General features: G+C 42.2%; 1 protein-coding gene across 1 annotated transcript in view; it reads left to right on the forward strand.

The window, feature by feature from the left end:
• The first annotated feature begins 332 nt into the window (after positions 1-332).
• LOC111863313 (hemicentin-1) overlaps positions 333-27884 on the forward strand; it is a 232131-nt gene continuing 204579 nt past the window's right edge. The window contains exon 1 of the mRNA XM_023849520.1: positions 333-585. Coding sequence (XP_023705288.1) covers positions 333-585 — 253 coding nt within the window. The remainder of the gene's footprint in view (positions 586-27884) is intronic.

The raw sequence follows: 27884 nt of genomic DNA on the forward strand, positions 1-27884 counted from the left end.
GTTTGGCAGGACTCACAGGCCGGGTGATCTGCCCATAGTACGGACTATACTTACACAGGACAGCAACACAACGCAGCCACGCACCTACAGCCATGCTTTGAGGACATTCGAAACTACTACTGAAACTATCCGAGGTACTGCGCCGCTTAAACCTCTCGGTTACTGCAATCGAATGCTTCGTAATATTAATCCTCGGTAACTCTGCAACCAAAGTCTAGGAATCCCAGCATTTATAGTCTTTATGTTCCAGACTTTACTGGATGCACTTGTAGTATTTTTCTTTTCTTCCAGAATAGTCAGATTCCTTGGAGTGCTTGTGAAACGGCTTAGGCATGTATCCGATTCAGAACGGAACACGAAGGACCAGGGATCACAATACAAACCACAATCTTCTGTTGCAGCCAGTTGGAATATACCCCAAGAAGTATGAGTGGGCGGGAATTCAGGAGTCCGGTGACTGCAGTCTCTGGGTGAGGGCTGCCACACTGGAGTTTGACGACGGTGAATGGGAGTGCCAGGTGACGGCCTCTGACTTCACAACCCAAGACGCCCTGACGTCATCACCGGTCAGACTCGTCGTGCGAGGTATGTGATGCGGAAGTCGATACTTGCCTCGCAGATTTGCGTTTACTCATTGCAAAAGTATATTAGTTTCCTTTACAGCGTTTGTGTGTCCAAGTAAAGAGCTCAAGAAGAATACTGGAATCCGGGAAGAAAAATGTAATTTACATTAACAGGAAACTAGTTGTGCAGGTCACCTAATATTGTAGAGATATAGGAAGCTAAGTTTGGCTTGGCCCATGGGTAGGATTTGAGAGACTAACAACGTCTCCAGAATGTTTATGATGCAGCCGTTAGCTGCTACGGGGACCAAGAAACTTCCAGGTCATTTATGAAACGAGAAGATTCATTTGCACACAAATCCGCCACTAGATTCTGTTTTGAACGAGACGAATACAGTCCACAGTCTCACAGTCCTCTTTGTAAAGTCCAATTATCGCCTTATTTAATTTATAATTGTAATATAATAATTATAATATTTAATAGGTGCACCTTGCTAGAGAACCAACAAAAATGAGAACCTAATGAAGCATGGCCCCTCTTGCATGGTGAAGAGAAAGGTTTAACACAAACCCTACCGCCAGTCCATTAACTGGAGGTCTCCCGCAGATCAGTGCAACAGAAGGAAATCACTCACCCTTGATATATGACTTCGGTCCCTGAGTAGAGAATTTACATATTTTGGAGGAAGGTAACTGAAGGGGAGGCGTTTGGTGAGGAGAGGTGAGAGTGGACGGGTAAGAGGGGTTACTGGAATTCTTTTATTATTCTTAGTGGTGGGAGACTGGGTTACCGCCTCTGTGGTCTAGTGGTCAGAGTTCCTCCCTACAGATCCAGAGGTCCCGGGTTCAGTTCCCTGCGCTACCAGATTAAGTGCTGGGTCTGGAACGGGGTCCACTCAGCCTCGTGAGGATAATTGAGAAGCTATTTGAAGGAAATAGCGGCTCCGGTCTAGAAACCCGAGATTAATGGCAGCGGGGATTCGTTGCGCTCACCACGTGACACCCTCTCTCCGCAAAAGTTGGCACTAACTTCGCCGACAAGCGGCGGTCTCTCAGTCGGTATATTTCGCTTGCAGACTACATGCCACGGAGTTTTATTTTTGTGAGACTCAGTTCACTTGGCACTGCGGCCACTACTGTCCCATTGTACCGAACCCAGACGATACATGATAGTGATTGTGGAGTAATTGCTGGAATGAAGATTGGCAGGAGAAACGGAAATACTCGGAAAAACCTGCCCCAGTGCCATTTTGTCCACCACAAATCCCACATTACCTGACCCGGGCTCAAATCCGGGCCGCCGCAGTAGGGAGCCGACAACTAACAGCCTGAGCTATGGCACGGCCTTATTTGAGCTTAATAAGTATATTAAGTTCGTAAACTGAGCGCTTTCCGGTGGTCAATTTGAAGAAGTGGCTGTGATCCATAGTTTTCACGGGAATATGATATGGAGACCCAACAGCATCTTTGAAGTAGCAATGGGTTTAGGGGCGCTTCAATAATGTGGTTATGCGCGCCCACAATATCCTTGTGCCTCTCATGACCATCTGTCCTAAAACGCCGTCATCTGATGAATATACAGTCCGTTTTACGATCATTGTGGTATAAGGGAGATTTCCCGCCTTGGTTACCGAACCACACGGTACTTGTACCCTGAGGTTCAACGGCTCACTTCCCTGAGTTTTGCCTGGCAAATTGTCAACTGAAACTCAGCGCAGTTGCCTCGTCCCATCATAACCGCGAGTTTATAAGTTTGCTGGAATGCGAGACCCGCCAAGAGGAAGCTACGTCGTCAAACCACTGTGACGACAATGTTGGCACTGAGTGATGTGGGCTGTTGTACCCTTGAAGATCTCTTCGCCTCCCACCTACGCCCATGTCTCGTCCCTTCAGTTTTCCCCATTAAACTGTGTATATCACTAATGTCGCCATTCGTTCTATATATGCCGCTGAAGTTTTTCGGCCTCGATTTCTCTTTTATAAAGCAATGAAAGTAGACTAAACGTGTAATAAAATATATAGAACGACTTTATATTTTTGGTTTCTTTGTGTTGGGCCACACTGTAGTCGAGAGCTGGGCTACTGCCACATGTTACGACCTCTTGGGCCAACGGCTATTCAACCCGCGCAAGGAATATGAGGTCATTTCAATGTAACGGGGAAATGCTGTAAAATTTTCACATAACCGCCCCTGATTTTAGTGTCTCCCTTTTCCACAGCTGCACGCATGTATTACGCGTTCTCAGTATCATGCCTTGCGCCCTCAGTAGCTTCTGATTTTCTGTGCCATTCAACTAGTCAAGAAATATCCCGCCCCTTATAGAACCAAAAGTTGTCATTACTGCGAAGAATATTGCCTTCTAGGATGTGACGCCGTGTGACAAAAGTTTACAGACGTTTGGAAGCAACGCAGTGCCTCCCTCATCAGAGTCGAAAAATAAGAACCAGACTGAAACGTTCGTCGGATTTGAACTTCTGACATCGGTGACTGAACATACCTGTCATATAATACAGCGCCATGCAGTCCGGTGGAATTTGGTTGACGTTTCGGAGTAACATTTCGCCTCTCTCTTCAAGGTTTAAAAGTAAACTAAACATGAAAGCAGCAGGCTCGAAGATAGAAATTTTCAGAGAGAAGTTCAATCATTTTGTTCACCAGATCCTGCAACCGAATCCCATCGTGAATCATTCGTATGTACGTATATGCCTCGTCAAGCTCTTATTGTCTTATCAATTTTAGCCTCTTGAATTCTGTGGCTTTGTTACGTTGCCAATGTCTCTGAAGGTCATTTGCTATAGTGAATAAGAAACATCACACACACACACACACACACACACACACACTGAAAGCAGAAATGTTATTAGCTACTCCACTGTTTCTATTGCGCACTACCTAGTGTAGCAATATTTCAAGAAGTGGTTTAGGGACATCATACAGAGATTCCCTCCCCTTCGTCCTGGGAGTGCCTCACAGTGCTCGCAGTGTCTACGATTACGCGCTCTGAGATTCAATATCCCTCGCCACTGTCTTCTTCCCTGTTTCATTGCGGCTTCGAGAGAAATGGAAAGAGTTTTAATTCAGGGTCGGTTCTTGCCGCAATACCGTCCCCTGAATAGGTGTATCATGACATGAACTACTTTGCATTGAGACACCCCATTCCAACCTGGATAGTCTACAGAACGCTGAATCAAGTCGAAAGCCTGCAGATTTATAAAGGGTGCTGGAAACTAAATTTATCACGTCTTATACGTCCTAAGAATAAGGTAAAGAGAGCGAGAAAGGATGGGAAGAGAATAGGGGTGGTTGGTGGAGAAGGGAAATCGGTTCAACGGAACGGCAGTTGTAAAAGCTGAGTTGCTCCTAAAATAGAGGGGAAACAATTTCCTGCAGAGTGTGAAGAGGCTGGAAAGAGGAAGGTTCGGGGTGGTTGTTGAAAGAAAGAGAAGGGACAGAATTGAGAAAAGGATTATTGAGAGGGAATGAAACAGAAAATGGAAGCAAAGGGAATTAAAATTCGGATGTACTCATGTAGCTAGTAGGATGAGCCATGATTATACAAATGGTTGCTGGAAAATGAGGATAATGGAAAACGCAGTAGCTGGGTAATGATGAACGGGAAATAAATTTCAGAAACCCATCTCGCAGGGATTAGAAGGTTTCCGTTGATTTTACGAACACATCATACCACCTCGGAAGTTTCCTTCATGGCATGCTAGCCTAATCCCTCAGAATAACACAACATCAACTCGGATTTGTCGGTGGATTTTCAATACATTAATTACATTTTATGTGCAAGCGCATTGAGTTCTGTCTGTTGTGTAAGTTATGGGCACCATACGCAGTTCCGTCTCTGGAATATATAAAGGTAAAGTTGTCCCCGTGCTTAACTAGTTAAGCACTATGAAATGAAGGCGTATGCGGGAGTAGACCCACATTTTCTTGACCTCGGCCCTAGTTGGAGAAGAGTGGTCAGTATAACGCCCCGGCCGCTTTACCCCTTGGGGAAGGTCAGTCTTATATGTGAAAGTTGTTTCGTTTTGTTTAGTTTGAGTCTGACCTTAAGGCTTGCCCGCCAGTGCTCAAATTTTAGCGGAAAATTAAAAAGACGTTTATTTCCCACAAGAAAATAAATTGATGAAAAAGAGAGCGACGACAGCCTTCTTTATTTCATCAGCCCATTACCCACACCCGTCATATAATATCTCATTGAACTATTCATGCACAGTTGATACAGCATCGCGATTCAAATCAGTAAAGAATAGAACTGACATGTATTGCGTGGTCAGAGAAAGATGCAGTCTTTACATACACATGCGAGTATTTAAGTGCACATATTTATGCCTCATCTTCACTCACAGCTAAATATGCTTTAAAGTAGGGTGAGACTGAGTCCACATGGTACTGCGGCCACTGTTTGGGCTGCTGTACCAGCCCCAGATGATAGGTGATGATTGTGGAGTGACCGGTCGAATACTAATTAGCAGAGGAAAACGAAGTACTCGAAGAAACCCTGCCCCAGTGCCACTTTGTCCACCACAAATCCCACATTACCTGACCCGGACTCGAAATCGGGCCGCCACGGTGGGAAGCAGGCGACTAACTACCTGAGCTATGGCACGGTCAAAGTGGACATTATGTTTCGAAAGAATATCCAGCACATATGAAAAGAGAAAGGGAGGGACACATTTACAGACTGAAAACTGATCAAACTTCCTCTTCAAAGAACAAAAACAAACCTCAATGTTTGGCATAGTGGTGACGCTGTAGTCTTTCTTGTTTCGAATCCCGGCCGAGGTACAGGTCATCATGATAGGGGGGGTTCATGGATTTCCTCATTCCCTCCAGGCAAATGTTGGGATAGTACTTGGATTAGGCCACGAGAGCAGCTTCCTTCCAGATCCTTTGAAATTCATCATTCATTAGTAATCGTCCTACCTTTATTTTGAGACTAAATACTGGCTGCGTTTTAAAGGTGCGGCCACATTGCTCGTGCACGTGCTCGCCAGGCTTATGCTCGTCGGGAGACTCGTCTGGCTTTTACTTGTGCTCGTAAATCTTCGTCCACACTACTTCAGTTGCTCGCCAGGCTTCGGCGCGTGAGGATCCGTATATTTACTCGTAGTGTGTATAGGCTGTAGTCGTATTTTAATTTATTGGCTATAGTTTTTAAATTACAAATTTAAAATTTTCTTGTCTCGTGACTTGTCATATCGGCCACATTACTCGCGAGCGTAGCGAGTCACACGAGCACGAGCACGAGTAATGTGGACACGCCTTTAAATAAACAAAACCCCACGCGTCTTTTGTACTTCTGTTCTCGCCTAGAATAATGTAAAATGAAACACTGTGTTAGTAACATGCTGTTTCAGAATAAGTGTTTTCCTCGGGGACCAGGTTTTATATGTGCGCACAAGAATGCTTTATAGTTGAAATGTGGGACACTTGGTTAGTTCTTAAACGATTGGCCAGAACAGCGAAACAAGATACAAAAACCATACTTCCGGTAAACTGGGTTATATTGTCAGCTTAATCATAAAGAAACTGGGTATAAGCCTGTGTACTAGATCAGTCTTGCTGATCATAGTAAGTAAAGCTATCCATGTACCAGGCCGTGAAGGCCTATAAGGTTGTGAGACGTTGAGGGTCCCACATTATCTAGATAATCGGCTCATAGACGGTGGCAAGGTTGTCAGCCTTGCGCGCCGGCCGCCCTTTATCCCAAAGAATATACAAAGAATACTCCTGGTACTAATTTCTGTTAGAGACTGACTCGACCCCAGGGCCATAGTGCGGCTGGAAGGATTAGATACATTTAAAAAATCCACCTCGTCGGGATTCGATCCCGCGACCTTTCGGCTTGTAGTATAGTGCCTAAACCAACATGCTACCGCGTGACCCCTTGCTGATTTTATTACCTAATAAAAATAGTCACGAACCTTCGAGTTCCATAGAAGGAGGGGAATTTCTTAACCTTGTAAACGACTCTCGACTTTTCAAGAATTGTGCTACTCCACCGAACGGCATCAATTCGTTCTTCTCTTCTTCACCTTTTCCTCCAACTTCCTATACCGACAGTGGTGCTCTCTTGTGGCAGAAACTGACTCTAAAATTGCTTACACGTAATGTACATGCAGGTTTTCACAGTTGTGATTTCAGTGCCCGAAAAGGATATGATCACCTACTGCAGGGACCAGCGAAGCCAATTCCTCCCGTTACTGACTGATCTCGTGGTGTAGATGGTATGGAGATCTCCTGTTTTGTCCAATAAACAACGTTGAGATTTACTAAATGTAACTCTAACATCCACATGAAATCCGCTTCCTCATTTTAAATTAATTAAGGGTAACTGCATTTAACCATTATTCATGTTGTGGCGTATGGACCCGTTGATAAGTGGTGAGTCTGTTAAAAAACAGCCGTTGCTCTGAAATAGGCGAATAAATAAACACCCGTTCCTACGCAGCGGTCGAGGTATTGTTGGACTATAACAGTGGAATCAGTATTTTCTATGTGGTTCGTACCGAGTTGTTATAAGGCGGACAGTTTGAAGCAACGAGTTAGCTGTTGGTTGGAGTTGTCAGCAGTTCAGTTGAATGAAACGACTTGAAGCAACTGCTTGGTGAGTGAGAGAGAGTTCAGTTGTCAGTTCAAAGTCAACCTGTAAAAAGAAGAATACGAGGTTTTTGCGAAATGCCCATCAGTCTGGGACCCAATTAGTTGATTTGTCAGTTCAGACAAAAATTTTGTTCAAGCGGCTGTGACATGAGGACCTGACCGGGGGAAGCTGAAGAATTTCCCTCTGTAGAAGCCGTTGCCAGGAAACGGCTAGTGGATACTGATAGACTGAGGACACTAGTCTATGTGTGTCAGTGATCTGTAAAATGTAGTTCCGAGTGGTGTATACAAGTGGTCAATAAATACATTCGCGAATCCATACCCCTTCTATAGTCATACCCAGTGCCGCAGGTGAATGCCATATTGTAATTGTTTTCTCGGTCGGTCCTGCAGCAGCATAACAGAGAAGTCTAGATTGATGAGTAATATTACTGGACATTTATTACAGATACAAAATACCTAAAAAAAAATGTTATAGTGCGAATTGGGTTTACTTAAGGTTTTGGAAGCTCTGGCATCTGCTGAGGGAATTCACAGCACACCGTCCAGGTGGAATGGTGCAATAGCCTGATGATGAATGATGGTGCTGCCACCAGGTGACCGATGAGCTTCAGATGATAAATTACAAGCAGACAGCGCCAGAGCGTTCAGATGAATTTAGCATGAAATTATATCGCCTTAATGAACGCAAGACATAAGGGCTTTACTGACTCCACAGTTGCCAGTCGGCTCAGGCAGCAGTCTGTGTTTATTTGATAACATAATTATTTCCCTTTGTTGTATACAACTGTGAATCCAAGTGTCTTTCTCGGAGTGAAGAATACAAAATGAGCGCATTTAAACACTGTGCAAAGGGAAATATCTGGGGCTAGGAAAGATGCAAATTTTCTTCCACGTGACTTGAGTATTTTGGCAGTTCGTCATTGTATTATTTATTGCTTGTTGAGTCACGTAGTAGTGAATTATCATCAGTGAAAAACATGAACTTGTGAACCTATTTGAAAACATTTGCAGTTAAGAAAGTGAATTTATTTTTTTTCTTTAGACCTTAAATTTTTGTGCTCTGTTCTTCGGTTGTTACACCACGTATGTGTGAGCGATGTTGCTGTGTATGTCAAAACCGTAAAGATGGAGGCAGCATATATTTCTGAAACAACGGCAACATCGCCCACAACTACAAGGTGTAGCAACCTAAATACAGAATTAACATCAATAATTAAGCACAATGAAAGCCTGAAATCAATAATTTATTTTTTGTATTTAAATATCTAGTTAGTTTGTAAGTACAATCTGTATTTAAGTAGGCCCTTTGTTACTCCTGCATGAAACGTCCTCAGGTTGTTAAAATATGAATCTCCAGATACGGAAGATAGCTACGGGTAAGTTTACATTGAATAATCATTTACAAATAGCCTACAAAAGGTACTCCTGAAGCTAGGAGAGTAGGCTGTAAGCAGTCCTTCACTGTAAAAATGCTAGCTTATTTATAATATTAAAAGAGGGCCCACGTCTATGTGGTTCGGAAATTTTGTTTACCCTAAGGAAGGAGCATAAATACAACCCGTCTGAAAACAAAGCACGAATAAAACTATCGGAGACCAGGGAGTGGAATTGTTATAGCATAGAAGTCCACTACTTTTCTAGTTGTCCTGCCAAAAGTGGAGCGGCATGTGACTAAATTCGGAGACAATAAAACATAACAAATCAAGCAGATAAACTTAATGAAATTTGGACACCGAAACCGAGCTGACGAATGAGCTATGTTTCGGGGGAAATTCGTTGTCTTAATTACATTAGAGTGAACTATATCAGGACATGGTCCATTAGTGTTGAATCTTTCGAAACACCGTATAGTGTAACGCAATTGGTGGCTCATGAATTATTACGGTGTTAACAAATTATTATTCGACTGAAAATTTCGTCGCTTTATTATGTCGCGATTATTTTAATGTTGTCACATCTTCGACCTGAAACTGTATGCCTTAAGTGCATTCATTGATACACAAAACTGATGGATGTCTGAACATTTTATGTATTCTGCATACGTAGCGACTGTACTTGTCACGTGCGAACACACTTGGTTTTGTGTGATACGGTTGGTGCAAGATATGTACTTAGACGTCCGGTCGCGTCGAAGGTTTGATAAGGTTAGGTTCAGTCCCCTTTCCTCTTGAGGGAGTAACCAACTCTCATCACATAAACTTCCCTGTGTGTTCTCGTGAAAAGGTTGTATTTGTTATGTTTCCAGTCGCATGCTGCTTAGGGACACCCTTTCGTTGGCAATACCAACAGATCAGGACCACGTAAACCAAGAGTGGAAGCGATGGAAAGAAACGGTGGGTAGTTTCCTGTTGTCCCTGTAAAACAAAGGTGACCATGAAAAGAGTGGCAATAGAAATGATGATAGTAGAATGTTCAGTCACGTGGCCGTTAACAGAAAGGAAAGCAGGTTGTTTGGAAGAGCAGGCTGGGAATTTGGAGCGGTGAAAATATAAATTAAATGTTGTTTGCGTGAAAAGAGGAGAGGGTGTTACAACGTGTTCTTTCATAACGCTCAGCTGCCCGTGGATTCGACGTAGAAACACAGGTGAGACAATATTAACATAGTTATAAAGACGATATATTCCTGGGAAGGAAAATTGTAGAGTGTTCAGTTGGCTGTAGGAACAACGTGAGTGAAACATTTATGGAAGTTCCTAATGTTCATCTTTTGGAAGAACAACGTACCAGATAGAGTAGAACATCCCTTCAGGGTCCGTGCCACAGCGGCGGCCCAAATCTATCACAGGTCAGGAAAAAGGGTTTCTCAGAATACATACTTAGTTTTCCCCTGCCATTTTGTATTCCACCAATTGCTCCACATTCATTAATCATTCTCTCATCCGACGCTGTAGTCTCGACACTGACAGCGTCATTAAATAAGCAGTTTAAAAATATATTAAAAAAATCCCTTCATACATTTCGCTAAAATGGCTGGGCGGGTGGTAGTAACATATATATCAATTTGTTAAAACAGAATTCATATGTTGCACAGTTCAGTAATTTGGTCCTGTATCCCCGCTGTTTTATTCATGTTGCATTCCATTCAAGCGAACTCGTTTCATCTCTTTTTCACTTTCCGGAGTTCGAGTTGTAAAATTTGGAATGAATTCTGGGGGGGGGCGTTGTTTAATATGAATGCCGCAAGTAACGGCTATTTAATTGCCAGAACACAGTACAGACATGGCATCGGACGCCAGACGAAATTTTAACGTGTGGCGCATAATTGTTTGAGAATATTTAAAAAGTTTTTGGATTAAAAGAAGGTAAAATTTTGACGCTAAATATGAAACTGCTCTAATTTCTCTAATTTCTTCATACGGGAATGTTTCAGTAACAATAACAACGAAGTTCTATGTTGTGTAGGACTTGCTGAATTATCCTCACTAGGAAGAATGCAGTCTTCTGGGATATGGAGCCATTTAGTTATTGTTTTAACCAACGTTTCGGAGGAACGTATCGCATCCATCTTCAGGGCATAAAGAATCCGCTAGCGATGAACCAACGTGAGCAGGTGGCTGCAGCACACAAGATCTACACGGCGCCACATTCAAGAAGACGGCATTCGTCATAGTCACCGCCTTGAAAACCTCAGATCTTACATACATCACTAGATCAACCAGCTCCACGGGTTACGGTCATTCGTGAGATAATCACTCAACTTGTGAAGAATTTTCCGCCTTTTATGGAACCCAGAGGTTCATTACCACGTTCATAAAAGCTCAGCACTTCATAATACCTTCAGCCATATGAATCCATTCCACGTCATCTTTCATTTAAGCTTTTAAAACGCAGTGTTTCTCTGTGCACCACTCCGTTTACCATTCTTAAGGGGCCGCGCCATAGCTCAAGCGGTTAGTCGCTGGTTTCCCACCACGGCGGCCCGGGTTCGATCCCGGGTCTGGTCAAGTGGGATTTGTGGTGGACAAAGTGGCACTGGGGCAGGTTTTCTCCGAGTATTTCGGTTTCCGCTGCCAATCTTCATTCCACCAGTTGCTCCACAATCACCCTCACCTCTCATCTGGGACTGGTACAATAGGCCACAAGTGGCCGCAGTACAAGGGACTTAGTCCCACCCCACTAGCAATTTAAAAAAAAAAATTACCATTCATAAACTATGAATGTTTCCCTCAGACTGTATAAACGTGTTTCATAAAATTCTCCCATTCAACAGCAATTATTTCCCTAAACAGCGCTAAATTACTGGTCTTTGCAATAGAGTCGCAGTATTTTCTGTGAATTTTGACTTAATTTTTAAATTTTACTTAGATTAATTTTAGAATTCAGAGACTTAAAATCCATATGTAATTACACTATCACAACTTTGTGTCTTCCCTTCATGTTTTCCGACTGATATTTTGTATATAGTTCTCATAAACTACAAACGTGCTACATGCCCCCCCCCCATCTTATCCTCCTTTCTTTTAACATCCTATTAGTAATTTGTGAGAAGTAACAATTATGAAGCTACTCGTAATTTTCTCCGCTCTCGTAGACACAAATTGATACTGCATGTCTACAAATCACTTGGACACTAATCACAACACGGCCCGCTCTACCGACAAAACGTTACACTACAGTGCTATTCCATGTAATTGATTAATATTCCCATATCCGTGTGTTCCAACTAAGCGTTAATTGCATTTAGAGTAGATGATTAATGGAGGCTGTGATCATTATGATCATCCTAATTTTGTGACGTGTGATTCAGAGTTTGGCCACATGCTTGCCCGCATTCTAATATTCGTAGATGAGACTAAAAAGGAAATACCGTGAAAAGAATATTTGTCATATTTTAGAATCAGCACTGCAGCACTGAATACTATCTGTCTCTCTATGGCTCTACAGTTTTTTGTTGGACCTTGGCCGATTTTTCAGTTTTTTAATCCTATACACAGCCAGTAGGACCCCTTGGATAGGGGATAAGTCCATCTCAAGGCCGCTACCTACACACAGAACAACACGAACACAAAATAAAAGCACACGGACATCCAAGCCTTGAGTGGGATTCGAACCCACGATCCCAGCTTTTGAGCTAGCGAAGACAGTTCGTGCCTTAGACCGCTTGGCTACTGTCATCGGCAACAAGGAATACACACAGTTTATAAAACTGTAACTTGCAACGTTGCTTACTTCATCGTCTTTGACAAAGGGAATCACATTATATATACCAAACTGAAGAGATTCGTAAGTTCTGTTGTTGGCAAGGGTTATGAACGGTACGGATATTGCACTGAATACACACACGGATTATTTTCTCCATATATTTTGTTAAACATACGCAGAATTGGGGAGTTCCAAATTAAAAAGATGTTCTGGAAAGAACTGATAGCCTCTTTTCCTTTGATACTATACGGATACGTGTCCAATAATTCTTCTATTATTGCTTGTGCATTTTTTGTCACGGTAACTTTTTCACTGAACCGTTGCCTAGCATCAATACGTGGATATGTATATAGACGCACAGACTGATGGGAGGGATTTATGAAAGGGAAATAGCCCCAGTTTCCGAAGGTCTGTGTTCTGTAGCTTTTTAGAATATTGGACAATGGACAAAGTACAAGAACCCAGTAATTCCGAGTGTTAGTCACCGTGCCAACGAAAGTTCTCCGCTGGCCCCTGTCCTGAGTCAGATGAATCCAGTCCATACCATTCCATCCTATATATCTAAGATCCGTCTTAATATTATCCTCCCACATACGTCTAGGTCTTTCTAGTGATATTTTTACTTCTGGCTTTCCCACCAAAATCCTGTAGTTATTCCTGTCTCCTCATACGTGCTACATGACCTGCCTATCTCATCTTCCTTGACATAATCATTTTAATTATATGTCAGTATACAATTTTATCCAGCCTCCTATTATGTCATCCCTCTCCGGTCCAAATGCTGTAACCGTACATCCCTCGTCAAAATTATATAATTAAGGGTATGAACTACTTATGCATTGTTTAATACCATGAGAGACGCTCCATCGGCGAGATACCATCCCGGGACCGTCAAGTTGTAATTCCGCTATTGTCCTCCTTAGGCTAAGGGTGCCGCTATTTTGTCTCTAACGTCGCCTGTTTACTCCCAGTATATCATAAACCCATGAACTGACCGTGTGCGAGACCGGCCAGGAGGGGTTTGGATTCCTTGAAGACCTACAGAGGTTTATGGGCATCTCGAAAAATACGAATGTAGGGCAGATGTCGGGCTCGACCCTTGGATTTCTCTTGTTATTTTCTTGTTTCGTTTTATGCCAACTGGGGGACTTGTAAAGATGGGGGTCGGTTATAGGGAGCGAAGGAGGACAGTAGTTGGAAGGTAGATAGAGAAGAGAGAAGTGTTCAAGAGTAGTGGTAGCTAGTCGGCGGACGGAGCGGCTAGCTAGGAGAATAATGTAAATATTCATCATTAATGAAATTTTAAATTAAAACTGCAATCCACGGTGTGTTCTGGAGGCCCCCCCCGGATTCATAAACCCCGAAGTGTGTTCCACTCCCATCTCCGAAGCACCCGTATCCTGTGATTAAGAACTCAAGCTCGAGCTACAGTCGTGGCTACTGTACGTCGGCGGACGGCTACAATGCCCTCAACACTTTCTTCTCAAATACCTTCAGTCTGTGTTCTTCCCTAACGCCAGAGACCAAGTTTTACTCCCCATACAAAACATGTATAGAAAGATTATATTATCACATGTCACGTAAAAAGAATAAAGTTCTTCCTATGCTTAACCAGTTCATCTATTACGGCATTAAGGCGTATGGGGGAGTGGATATATAGATCCACGTTTTCTTGACCTCGGCACTGGTTTGAGGTGAGTAACCAGCTGCACGACTAGGCCGCATTACCCCCATAGAAAAAGCTCCCGGCACCCTTTGGATAGGGGTTTGGATGGTGGCTACCAGAACCAGTCTGGACGACGTGAAGAAGAGAAAATTCTTGCCCCTACCGGGACTGTACAGACTGAGCTGAGCCGGCTCCTTATTGTCACATGTTAAATTCTGAAATTAACATGGCGTTTGTGCTAAAACTATAAGGCTAGATCTTCCGTCGCAAGGCCTTTGTCGGAAATGCAATCAAAGTTTTTAAAAAAATCTTTACCAGTAAATATTTGTCAGACCGAAAAGAATTTGGTGCGGACCGGCTGTTGAGAGATATATGCAAACATGCTGGACTACAAGGATTCCATGGTATCTACCAGAGCTCTGTCCATAAAGGAAAACATGTCTATTGCTGGAGATGGTGTAAAAAAGTACTGCGTATAGATTTTGCGCGCATCGAAATACAGTATTATGACCACAGGACCTTTGAGACTGTAGAAATACAACGATGGCGCTCAAGGAGTTACGAATGAAAATTTTACATATCCTAAGGCAAGGCAAACCTTTCAGTACTGATGTCGTTTTGATATTTTGTCTGTTCCTCCAGACTTCTAATTGAAAACGACGTTAAGAGTACTTCAGCTTAGCGAAATAATTCTCGGAGAAGGAATTTTCGAGAACAATTAAAACGCAATTGAGCGAATGAAGGAAATGACTATTTAACTTAAAATATAAGGGAATGCTAGGAAAGAAGTAAGTTTACATAGTAGTTTGAATTCCTGCTCCTACCTTTGTAAAGCTTCCGGACAAGCTGATAGTCGCACAGATGATCAAGAAATTCCCCTCCTTTACGTGTACATAACCCTAGGCACATTACTGGATATCGGATGCTTTCGCCGATTTATGTTCAGTTTTGCACTATACAGGTAGCACATGGCAGGACCAATATGAGGTTTACGCTGTAGCAAATTATTTCACTTCATTTTTTAACGCATGTTTTTGCTTATTTAAAGGGTTGGTGCATATATTTTGTTTACTGCACATTTTCGATACAATTCAGCTGTTTTCCTTTCAAATGTGTTTCGTAATTTTATGTTCAGTTTAATTGTGACGGTTGATATACACTCACAGCAGTTAGAGTTCTTTGCATAATTACTAATTATTACTTTTTATCAACTTTCCTTATTTTGGAAAATAATTAAAGTATGCTTATGAGATTGTCTTGCTGTTTGTGTGTCTGTGCGTCTGTGTATTTGGCCCCCCCCCAAAAGACTCTTCATCTTCTGAACAGATCTTTATATACCTTTCTATACCGTATATCGTGACACCTGAGCCTATCTCAACGTTATACTTTGCGTATAAGTCCCTCCCATCAGTAATATCAACGTTGCAGCATCTTAGATAACTGAGGCAAAACCTTAATATTGCTTTGAAAGCCTGTGCCGATCTTCACGAAACTTGGTATGGCGTCCGCCAGTGTACACCAAGTGAATACATCTTACACATTATTCCTCCACAAACCAATTTAATATTAAATTCCTAGTTCTTCAAGGTCTCCAAAGCGAGCTTTCCCCTCCAGGCTTTCCTACAAAACTTGTGAAAATATTTCTTGTCTTTCTCTGGTTTACAATAGCGGAAACTGTGACAAAGTAAAATCTTAACTCCATCTGGAATCGATCCCTGGTCGTTCATCCCGTAGACAAGTATTTTTATAACTAAGCTCATACGGTTGTGCCTCTTAGTGTAGACTTAAGGTTCAAGATAATAAGATATTTGTACCCTAATAGTGAGTTACTTTGTGAATTCGCTTAGGATACATACTGTACATGGAACTTCCATTTGTTAGAGAACCGCTCTCATACGATTCTCTCTCTCTCTCTCTCTCTCTCTCCCTCTCCTTATTTCGACAGAGAAGTCGCGCTGAATCGGGTCTCTGCTGCTGTCGCCCTTTCGCCTTCGCTGTCTTTAATCACAAAGAACTCTTTGTTCATTCGCACCATTAAACACAAACAGTCGCTGTCTGAAATCACAATCAGTAATTAAAATGGAAGGTGACGCAGTGAAATTATAGAACTACTATATTGAAATAAACATACGTTAAAACCCATTCGGTTCTGCTTTGAGCTTAGCTTTGATTTCTAAGCAATGCTTTATAATCTGCAAAACTTTACAACAGGAGTGAGGGCTAACATTAAGACACCAAACTGCAGTTGTACCTGTTGTGTGTTTTCTATGTTTTCCATATGTCTGTAAATCTAACGGAAGATCAAAAACAAAGAGTTGAATATATGTTTGTCTCTCAATCTCAGCTACATGTCCAGCTTATCACATTCAACTCCATTCCATAAATTTCAGGCAGCCAAGTCTTCCAGCTGACAAATATTCGCTCCCACTCTCAATGGAAAGTGAAGGTTCTGTTGTATGTTCGCAGAAACATGGAAGTGGTCCCTGTCTTGATCCAACTGGAACTTAACATTCCACGCTCTGTTTATTTAACTCCCATTTGAATACAATTCTCATCTTATGTCTTTCAAGTTATCAGGGTTTCCCGATAAAAATTTTGTAGACATTTCCTATATCTCCCATTCTTGACCTGTCCATCTCACCATCCTTAGTTTGAGAGCCTATATAATATTTCCTTCATTTCAGTACTATATAATATCGAAATTGATCATTTGCTTTGGTGAAAATATCTGTACTTTCCTGAGAATTTTGTTTTCAAGAGTTTATATTTACGTTCTTTTCTAGTGTTATGTGATTACGTTTCACAACCATTCAGTGAATCGAGTAAAATTAGTGTGCATGCATATGTATGTATGTAATCTTTGAAAAGGAGGCTGGGTAATCTTTTATATACTATGTAACGATTAGGGGCCGCGCCATAGCTCAAGCGGTTAGTCGCTGGCTTCCCACCGCGGCGGCCCGTGTTCGATCCCGGGTCTGTTCAAGTGGGATTTATGGTGGACAAAGTGGCGCTGGGGCAGGTTTTCTCCAAGTACTTCGGTTTCCCCTGCCGATCTTCATTCTATCAATTGCTCCACAATCACCCTCACCTATCATCTGGGTCTGGTACAATAGGCCGGAAATGACCGCAGTACAAGGGACTTAGTCCCACCGCACTAGCAATAAAAGAAAGTAACGATTAGTGTATCCTGAACTTATTTTTTCTCCCAGCTTAGTCTCAATTTACTTTTCTCCCAGTTTAACCGTGAATATCTGAACGTGTCATTGTTTTGCCCGCTTACGCTTCTTGAATTTTCGAACAATTTATTGCCTATTTTTATTTCATTTTGCTAAAGATATTCAGACACAGAGAAAAAAAAGCAAATATTAAAAATATATATACTCAGCGCATTTTAAGATAAAAGAAACAATATGCTGCAAGATGCAGTGTCAGATTATTGAAGTACGTACAGGAACATGAGTACGTATCAGTGCGACGAAACACAGAAAGCCCTAAGAAAAGGCGAGGAGATCAACTGTGCTAGAGGATTTAGGATCAGGCAGTGAATTATGATCATGAATACATTATTATTATCGTCACAATCATCATTATACGTTACGACTGTGTTTTTTTCAGTTACATAATATGCTTCAGCCACGTAAAATCCTTTACGGCTTATCAGGACTCGTTTGAGTTACATTCGTGAGTCACATATGGCCCACTGACCAATAGTTAGGTACCATCGCTCCTCAGGATCACATCACCTAGCTTAATAATCATAACCTCTTTGAGGTTTTAATTTCACGTACGACAGGCTTGGACACTCGTCATGAGAGTTCCGATTTATCTGTCCATTAACACCGCTCTTTTCCAACCCGCCTTTGCTATATCAGCTCAGTCGGAATGGTGCTATCCTTGCTACACCTGTTTCTACCTTAGGACAATGTATGATGATCACTGCAAGTTGTCCTCACAGATCGGTATAGGTACGGGAAACTAGCTGGGTCGGTTTGCATGAGACTCAGGGTAGCGATGCCGAATTAAGCGATGTTCTGAGAGTTGATCCAACTTGATGTTTATTCACTTATCGTTCTCCAAACCACACTGTTAATTTATTGTATGCTTATGCTTTAAATTATAATATGTTACTTTATCTGCAAACTATGTCTCGGAGCTCGCAAGGGTCACTTCCCTACACTTAAGAATATATTGAAAGACTTTCTCGTGGAATGGCTTGCACACCCCACGCTGGGAATTCGAGGAAAATTATAATTCTCCATGGTGCGGACATATACATGTCATTCCATCTCCCGTAGGGAAGTTTGAACGAGGTAACTCAGTCATAATGGCCCTCATTCACAGGCAATTGTAACGAGTTCTGACCTGTCATTTTCACTCACTTTTGTAGGCGCGTCCGGTTTCCTGTACCCGAGCTAAACTAATGACTACTCGTAAATGTCAGAACTCCGGACTCCTTGGCCCTGCCAGAATCTAGAAATTTCAAAATAATCTCCGTATTGCACGTTCCAGACAATGAAATACGATATTATAGATCACAGTAAAGTTCCAGTAATATCGAAATATAAGATTTTGAAATTAAAAATTACAGATAATAAATTAGAAATAAAATTCATGGTCATTTATAATCATTCAAATAAAATTAGGGGGCAAGACTGAGCAGCATCACTATCTCTCTATCTGTATGTCTGTATAGCTATCTATCTATGGCTCTATAGCTTGTAGTCGTTGGCCGCTTTTTCTGATTCTTAATCTATACAGTCAGTAGAACTCCTTGGACGGGGAATCTGCCCATCGCAAGGCCACTACCTACACACAGAACAACAAAAACACAGAATAAACGCTCACAGACAACCATGCCTCGAGTGGAATTCGAACCCACGATCCAAGTGTTCGAGCGGGCGAAGACGGTTCGTGCCTTAGACCGCGAGGCCGCTGTGATGGGCCCAGAAGAGTCACTAGTGCTACTTGTATTTTAAATGAATTCTTGTAGCACTGAGTACAGAGACATTTCCTTCACCTGGGAGTTGGGCATTCTTTTGACTTTCCTTCTATTCCAGCCTGCTCGTATCCCACAGGAATTCCACACAAGTAAACTCTGTTCTCTTGAAACGAACGCTTCGATTCACACCTTTCTTGAAAGACGATCCAACTTCCCCCCCCCCCCAAACTTTCACCCTCATAGTGAAGGACGGAAAGCCACATGGCTTTTTTTTTTTTTGGAACAAGTATGTAAAGGGCATTACGAGCTAGGAGAAGAAGGAAGACCCAGGGGAGTGGAAACAAGTGAAGAAAAGATTTCTGGTGAAAAAGCGCTGAATTAGGAATTTTTTATCACAACTGAGAAGAAAAGAGATGGCGTTTCTCCGAGATATAAAATTGGTTTTCATGTGTACCTGTAAATGCGATTCGGCTGTAACAACATTTATACTCTTCCATAAATGTTTTCATAAAGTCAGCTGAAACCGAAACAAAATTTTGCCTACTGAATCGCACATCAAAGTGGGTTTACATGTCACTGCTCCGCGCTTTCAGTGGGTTAGTCAATTCAATGATCGTATCGACCTTAAGTGTCCTTTCCAACGCCGCTTTGGCCTTCCACTTCCTACTCGCCCGGCAGGCTCATAATTCCACGGTAAGCTTGTCCCACACCACCCGTCCTTACTCATTCTATCTTAAGGCCTGTACCGGCCTCAAATGCCTATTTCCACCGCCTCCTTAACCTTTCTCTTACTCTTGGCCTTTAGATTTATAATTCAATATAGTCTTCTGTCTGTTGTCTTCACAAATTCTGTTTGTATGCTATTTCTGTGTCTTACTATCTATAGTTCTCTCATCAACTACATGTACTTTATCCACTATAAGTTTTTCATTTTGTCAAACAGTGTTCATCCTCTAAAAGATGCACACATTCTTGTTCCTGTCGCTTTTGTTGCTTTATGTCTGTCGCACAGTGTCCGTGTCTCACTAACTCATTTATCCACAGTTTTAATCATTTTTGTGAACTCAATTATCCGTATGTAAACCTGGCTGTTGCATTACATATTTTGTTCTTTAAATTAATGTATGTGGAGTGATTGAAGGAGTCGGGATAGCGCAGTCGGTACAGCGACTGGCTACAGGCTTGACGACCAATGCTTCGGAGTTCTAGTCCCGGTACAGTCAAGGATTTTCTCTTCTCCACATCGTCTAGACCAGCTGTGGGGTCCACTCAGCCTCCTATCCAATGAGTATCGGGGATTTTTCCCCGGAGGTAAAATGGCCGAGGCGTGAAGCTGAACTCATCTCCTACCAGTACCGAGGTCAAAAAAATATGGATATATACATTCACTACGCCCTGCGCCTTCATGGAGTAGTGCTTAGTAGTTAAGTATAGGGATAACCTTACCTTTACTTTTTAAGTGGAATGGCTGAAACGTCCCCTGTGCCTGTATATTTTACAAAAATATTCGGGAAATCCCTTAGCGCATGAGATATGACGTCTTCTACTAAACGTCGATGTACTACGTCGTAGTAAGTTGAAACACTCCACGATATCCTGCTTCTAACTGCTCGCCCATTGCTTACTCATTGCAGTGACAACACTTGAAAGAAGACTGCGAAAGTAGAGCACACACTATGTAGACATGTCTGGGAGACTTGGGTTCATTAACCTAAGTGGTATAACAAAATCTCGGTGCATTCTAAACGTTTAGCGTTAAACTACGATTATCTCACTTTGCTAAATAAGCAGGAATTGAAGTAAACCCTCCGAGAAGCAGGCCGCGAACGCTCTCTTATCCCGTGTACTTGATGTGGCCGAAGGCTAAATTGACCTGTGAGGGGGCTATGGTGCTGAAGTTCTTATTGCGGAAACCACCCTCATCACGAGTCTGCATGGACTTGGGTTGACAGTTCTCTACTTTGTCCAAGGAAGTGGGCAGCCTATAGTTTGAGGCAATTCTGAAAGGATACGAGAATTAGGGAATGGGAAATTGTGTGGAGAAGGCTAGCCATGTCGTGGTATGAGAAGACGAGAGATATAGTGCTTCAAGTCACTTTGGTGATTTGTAAATCATCTGTAATTATGTTTCATACCGCGTATATGAATGTAATGGCCGGCCACGGTAGCCGAGCGGTCTAACATATGAACTGTAGTCGCTCGCTCAGAAGCCGGGATCGTGGGTTCAAATCCCACACAAATCATGGATGTTTAGTATGTGTATATTCTGTGTTTGTGTTGTCCTGTGTTTAGGTAGAGGCCTTGCGACGAGGTGATTACTCGTCCAAGGAGTCCTACCGTCTGTAAAAATGATCATGAAACTGAAAATCAGAGGCCAGGGTCCAAGGGGGCTGTAGAGCCAATGAAAAAATAATGTGAACATAGTGACAGAGAAATTGATGTGCCAGCTAAAACCAGCTTCTTGGGGTTCCCTCAGACGGCAATATCAACCCTTAATCCTTACTCGCGGTATCACCGTTTCGTAGAAAGCCAACAGATGAACAGGAAGTCAATTCATCCCCAGGCACATGCTTATAGTATTTTCTTTTACATTCCTGTTGCTCCCACTTTGGAGAATGGGGCATCCGTAAAAAGCTTCGTTTCACTTCAGTTTCTTAATCTATACACAAGACCTCCTCTGTGGTCCAGTGGTCAGCGTTCCTGGCTACAGAACCAGAGGTCCGGGTTCGATTCCCGGTGCGCCATAGCTCAAGCGGTTAGTCGCTTGCATCCCACCGCGGCAGTGCAGGTTCGATCCCATGTCTGGTCAAGTGGGATTTGTGGTGGACAAAGTGGCGCTGGAGCAGGTTTTCTCCGAATACTTCGGTTTCCACTGCCAATCTTCATTCCACCAATTGCTCCACAATCACCCTCACCTATCATCTGGGGCGGGTACAATAGGCCAGAAGTGGCCGCAGTACAAGGGGCTTAGCCCCACCCCACTGGCAATAAAATAAAATCTATACACAATCGGTAGGACTCCTTTGACGAGTGATCAGGTTGTCGCAAGGCTTCTACCTACACACAGGGCAACACAAACATACGTAATAAACGCATACACATACCAATCATCCATGCCTTGTGTGGGATTAGAACCCACGATCCCGGCTTCCGAGCAAGCCACAACAGTACATGTTTTAGACCGCTCGGTTACCTTGACCGGCTTTTAGTACGTTGCCATGTTAGTAGATAAACAATTCTCGCTAATGAGCGAATGACTGCCCACTGCTCATTTACGTTCATTATCATCTGCCAAACGGAGTTATATAACCTACTAAATTACAAAGGCATCGTTAAGTGATATCTAAAAATGGTGGTGCACATATAACTCTTAAATTGTTACTGTCCCATTAAAATGGGCGTGCATCTTAGTATGACAGAAATGATTGCCTAGTATTTGTTCTTTGTCAAACAGGAAGATCAGAATTGCGTGTGATAAATCAGTAAACAGTAAAATAAAGAGAGAATATGCCTGTTTCATTGCATATGTTCCTCTGTTGTGTCTGTCAAGAGGCTTACCCGGTACTTTAAATGGGAAAGACAGTAGGCTGTGTTTGTATATATCTTCCTTTTCATTTCCTATAGACTGATTTTAACGAAACTTAGTGTAAAAATTTTAACTTCGTACGATCAGTAATAATAATACTATGGCCGACGTGTGATAATGTGAAGTAAGAGCGACACTAGCGCCACTAGGTTCCAGATAAGTTGTATGGTGATAGATCCAGAAAATAATGTACAGTTTTTTCCCATAATTTCTTCTGGAACGTAAAATGGCAACATGGCGACTGTGCGAAAATTGTCTTTAGTTATTCAGTTTCATGACTGTTACTACTGAACGACTGGACCTAGGCAAGTGAACATATGTGCGGTAATAGAGCGTAAGCACACCTAGTGGCTGTAACATAGCGACGGTGATGAAACTTTAAAGTAATATAAAGCCGTGTAAATTTTGAGGTTTTCAAGGCGATGAATATGAAGAAAGTCGTCTTCTGGGATCTGGCGCCGTGTATTCTTGGTTTTAACGAGTTTACCTGGTCAAAACCAAGAATACACGGCGCCAGATCCCAGAAGACGACTTTCTTCTTAATGTAAGGCGGGTTTAGCGTAGGCTAAAATTATGCTTAAGTGACATGTTCTTCGCAAAATAAATAAAATATCAACAATAATAATAATAATAGATCTGTAGGACTGTAGATCTATGCAATAAAATGTAGACTTGAACCAAATAAATAAATTAGCTACTTGCCTAGCTAACTTCATGTAACAGAGCCCTTCTTTGGAAGCTGATAGTTATTTACCTATTCAAGTTTCCTGCCTTTTTGTAATTCAAAGGCTCATTATTGATTTCACACGAGATCGTAACGTGACTCTATTCCGAGCCAAATCAATGTGGTATACAACATTCCACTCTGCTTATTTATAATCCATTTGAATATTATCCTCTGTTCTACGCCTAGATCTCCCAAGTAGTTTCCTGCATTCAGAATTTCCGACCCAAATATTCTATAAATCTCTCAGCTCCCAATTTGAGTCCGAACTCTTACACAGCACTGTTGTCGGGGAGTATGCAGTTATGTAATTATGAACTTATCGACAGCTTCAGAAATTTAGGTTCTGGGCTTATTAAAATGTTTTCGGTTCTGGGCATATTAGAAAAACTTTAAACATATGTCAAACTGCAAAGCACATCCTTAATTTTTCAGATGTATTCCAAGTGTACACCGAGGGGTCGGAGTTCGAGTCCCGGTGGGGGCAAGAAATTTCTCTTCTCCAAATTATCCAGACTGGTTCTTGGGTTCACCCAACCTCCTATCCAATGGGTACCGGGGTCTCTTTCCCCGGGGATAAAGCGGCAAGGGCGTGAAGCTAACCACTCACCTCCAACTATTGCCGAGGTCAAGAAAATGTGGATCTATATGTCCACTCCCCCATACGCCTTTATGGCGTAGTGTTTAATTAGTTAAGCACAGGGACAACTTTTCCTTTTTTTATTCCAAGTTTACACCATTGTTAATATCGCACATCACCCCAATCAAATTTCTGTACTGGTAACATTGTATTGTATTTCGGAAATGCTCGGTTGGTAACTCGGCCAGGACATTGGCTATCCTGACTAAGGTTTATCGTAGTTTCTTTAAGTTCATCCAGGAAATGCGATTAAATCAAGACAGCTTCCTTACAGATCCTTTTCAGTTCCTTATTTAGCGATCGCCCCATAATGATACGCTGTATAACCTGGAATGCTGACAGCATCTTAAGATAACCCCCAACGGTAATCCAGCTCTATCCAAATTCTACGAACCGTGCCCTCGTCCATTTCCTGTGTGGCTTGTGCAGTCTGAATTTTGTGCATTTCTTGGACCTGATGGAAGTTAACTTTAATAAACGTTATTCCATTTTTACTTTAATGGTGTAACTGTAAGACGCTGACAAACTTTGGGCACCAGTTCCACATACCAAAACAAAATGTCAATATCGACGTGTATCTGTGCACATCTAATTTGTGAGTCATAGTTGACAAAAACACTGTTCCAACTTGTTAAGTTGTTCAGCCTCAATATGTGGGCAGGAGTTGTTCGTTATTATTCGGTAGGCCCGCATGTTTTTCCACATCAGCTTACCGGTAGCTATTACCAAGAATTCCTCTCACACGATCTACCAAAGCTACTCCAAGATGTACCAGTGACAGTCAAAGCACGAATGTGGTATATTCATGGTGGTGCTCCGGCATATTTCAGCCGTGCTATGCGAGATTTCTCAATAACGCCTACCATGACAGATGGATAGTCAGAGGAGGACACCCTGCATGGTTTCCACGCATGCCAGGTTTAAATCCTGTGGATTTTTGGCTGTGAGAACACCCAAAACCCCTTGTTTATGCAGTTTTTGTTGACAACAAAGAATAATTTCACCACCGTGTTGTGGATGCCTGTCAGACTATCAGCAACTACCCTGGCATCCTTGAACGGATGTGGAGGTCAGAGAAGGTGAGTGTCGAGGCGTGAATTAAATCTCGTGGAGGACATTTGGGTACTTACTCTAAATGCATCTCTTCAGCTGTAACTCTGAAATTAAATGTTAAGAACACTTGTTGATATGGACTTTTTTTCTCTTTTTGTATATGGAACTCGTGCCCAAAGTTTATCCCCACATTCCAGTTACAATTTATTTAATCTTCCATACTCTACAGCGGTCCAGTGCCCGGTTCAGATAGTTATCAGTTGGCGTGCAGCTGCACACAAACTTTGTTACCGAACTTCGTGACATCCTGTTCACATGAATGGAGCCTTCTCCCTGTGGTTCCGGTCCTGTTTGCAGAAGTGCAGGAGGACTTGGACTACGTTAAACTCTTTGAATTAAATATCATTTCTTAGCAGTTACATTAGTAAGGATTGCTTCTCTGTCTGAAGAAGATGTAAGCATAATATATGATTTTCATAAAAAGTCCGGTATAATTAATTAAATATTTATTGAATATAAAAAGAAGGAGGGTAAAAAACATGGTTTGTAGCTAGCGGTGTTCCTTTGGCATATTAATTTGCAGCTCTGCTATACCAAATCGAAGATTTCAGACAAAATAACGACACTTGTCTGGGGAAATTGTCATATGGTTCCTATGATTATTTATTTTTATTAGTTTATGGTGTATTTCACCACAACAATAGCTAAGAATATAGTCTCGAACGATAAGTTGATCAGTGAACAATGAATTGAAAAATATGGGGAAGAAACGATCTTCGCCTAATGTGAAGCAATACCACAGCATTTGTCTGGAGAGACTGAGGAAACTCACAAGAAACTTCAGTAATTCTCAGGGCTATGATCCCCGAAATATTGATCAGAAGTGGCCTATATTATGGCATTCAATATGGATCAATTTTGAAGAAAGCAGTCTTCTGGGATTTGGCACCGTGTATATGTGGTGTTAACCGACGTTTCGGAGGAACGTATCGCCTCCATCTTCAGGGTAGAAGAAAAAATATAAGAAATCTGCAAGCGAAGAGACCGTGAGAACCAGTAAAAGCAGGCTGGTCTGCTTTTACCGGTTCCTAGGCACCTTTCGCAAATGGTACCATTCATCAATCCCATTTTGAAGATGTGTCCTGTCAGGTGACAGTGCCCCGTAAGTAGTTCTATCATTCACCATAAATGATTTCTGTTTAGTTTCAACAGTTCTTTGGTTCTTCTGACACAGGTTTCTTGTGAGTCCTGCTAAGGGCTCCCACATTTTTATGGCCTATCTTTGTCCATTCCCTGCTGAAATACCGCAAGCTCGTTCAGGGCCTGTCAGCCTCTGTGGTCTAGTGGTCAGAGCTCCTGGCTACAGATCCAGAGGTCCCGGGTTCGATTCTTGGCGCTGCCAGTTTTTCTGAGAAGTGGTGGGTCTGGAACGGGGTCCACTCAGCCTCGTGAGGATAACTGAGGAGCTATTTCAAGGAAATAGCGGCTCCGGTATAGAAAACAGAGGTTAACTTCCTTGGGGATCCGTTGCGCTGACCACGCGAGAACCTCTATCCGCAAAAGTTGGCACTAACTTCGCCGACAAGCGGCGGTCTCTCGGTCGGTATAGTTCGCTTGCGGACTACAGGCCACAGATTTTGTGTTTGTTTTGGTTCAGGTCCTATGAAAGGACCTGCAAGGATCGGCAATTTCCATTACCTTCAATTTTATTATGACTCGGCATCCATAGAAGGTGAACTCAAATAATACGTACGAATCCTGTTACTACCTCCAAGAAACAACATGGTTTCTGTTGTACAAAATTCAATGGGTTCATGGTGACTACGCAAATAAACAATATTCATTGAAGAACCCAAAAAATCCTTAAATTCTTACCGTACACTTAGTTCTGGATTACTAAATGTCCGTGAGGGTGGCAACATATATATATCACTGCTGCTTAAAAAGTTATGTATCTGCGCTCTTGGAACGGAGTGGGTAGTTTTATGGCAGCTATGCAATGTATTAACTCTCAGACATCTTAAATCAAATGTCGATTTTGTCTTTGTTGCAGACATGTACGGAGCAATTAAGATATCCATCACGAAGTTAAGTTAGTTTAGATTGAAATGATGCAATACCTAATGTACTCCACTATTTAGAATCCACCAACGAAATACGCATGAAGTCGTTTCTGAAACACATATTTAAGTATTTCCGACAGCGTGGCGAAGCGTAACTTCCATTACTCACCCCTGGGCAGCGCTGAAGTCAACAACCATGTAAGGCTCATTCATCACGCCCTGTGTTTGTGGGGAGGGGGTTCGTGTGTATGTGCGTTTGCGTGCGTGCGTATAGTTTTTATGTTCCACACATATAGGTTGGAGGTGCTAGTGTCTGGGGTTGGATAGTCTGTGTTGGCTGAGAGTTGATTGTTACAGTACTGAGGGTTGTAAGGGGGTGGGTACTGCAGTATTCTATGTGCAATAATTCGCTCCGGAGGACACGTCCCACCCTGATATTGCTGCTGTGGGCAGACTTGTGGGAGCGGTATGCCACAGACTATGTCAAAAATAAGTTCATCATTTATGTATTATCTGACCACTTAACTCTAAAATAATTCTAGAATACACACCCCATTGTAATGTCGCTACTGTGGGAACAGTATCCCACAGACTGCTTCAAGAGCCACTTTATCGTTACTTTTGTACTGCATATTCGTAATTCTTAACCCATTAAGAGAAGGCAGTAAGAAATGGCGTTGTCGATAGGTAAGATGTACGTGTTTCCTGTTTTTATATGCTGTTTCTTAGGAACGAATTATACTATTATTTTTATAACCCCATAGAATGATACAGACTTACATTCCATTAAGGTAAGAGGTACATGTAGAGTAGGTTGATAATCCTTAGAGAGAACAACAAATGAGGTTAGGTACTGCTAACAAATGGCAATACACGTGTTGACGTTCTT

This window comes from Cryptotermes secundus, unplaced genomic scaffold (assembly GCF_002891405.2).
Source record: "Cryptotermes secundus unplaced genomic scaffold, Csec_1.0 scaffold1324, whole genome shotgun sequence".
In the NCBI taxonomy this organism is placed as follows: Eukaryota; Metazoa; Arthropoda; class Insecta; order Blattodea; family Kalotermitidae; genus Cryptotermes; species Cryptotermes secundus.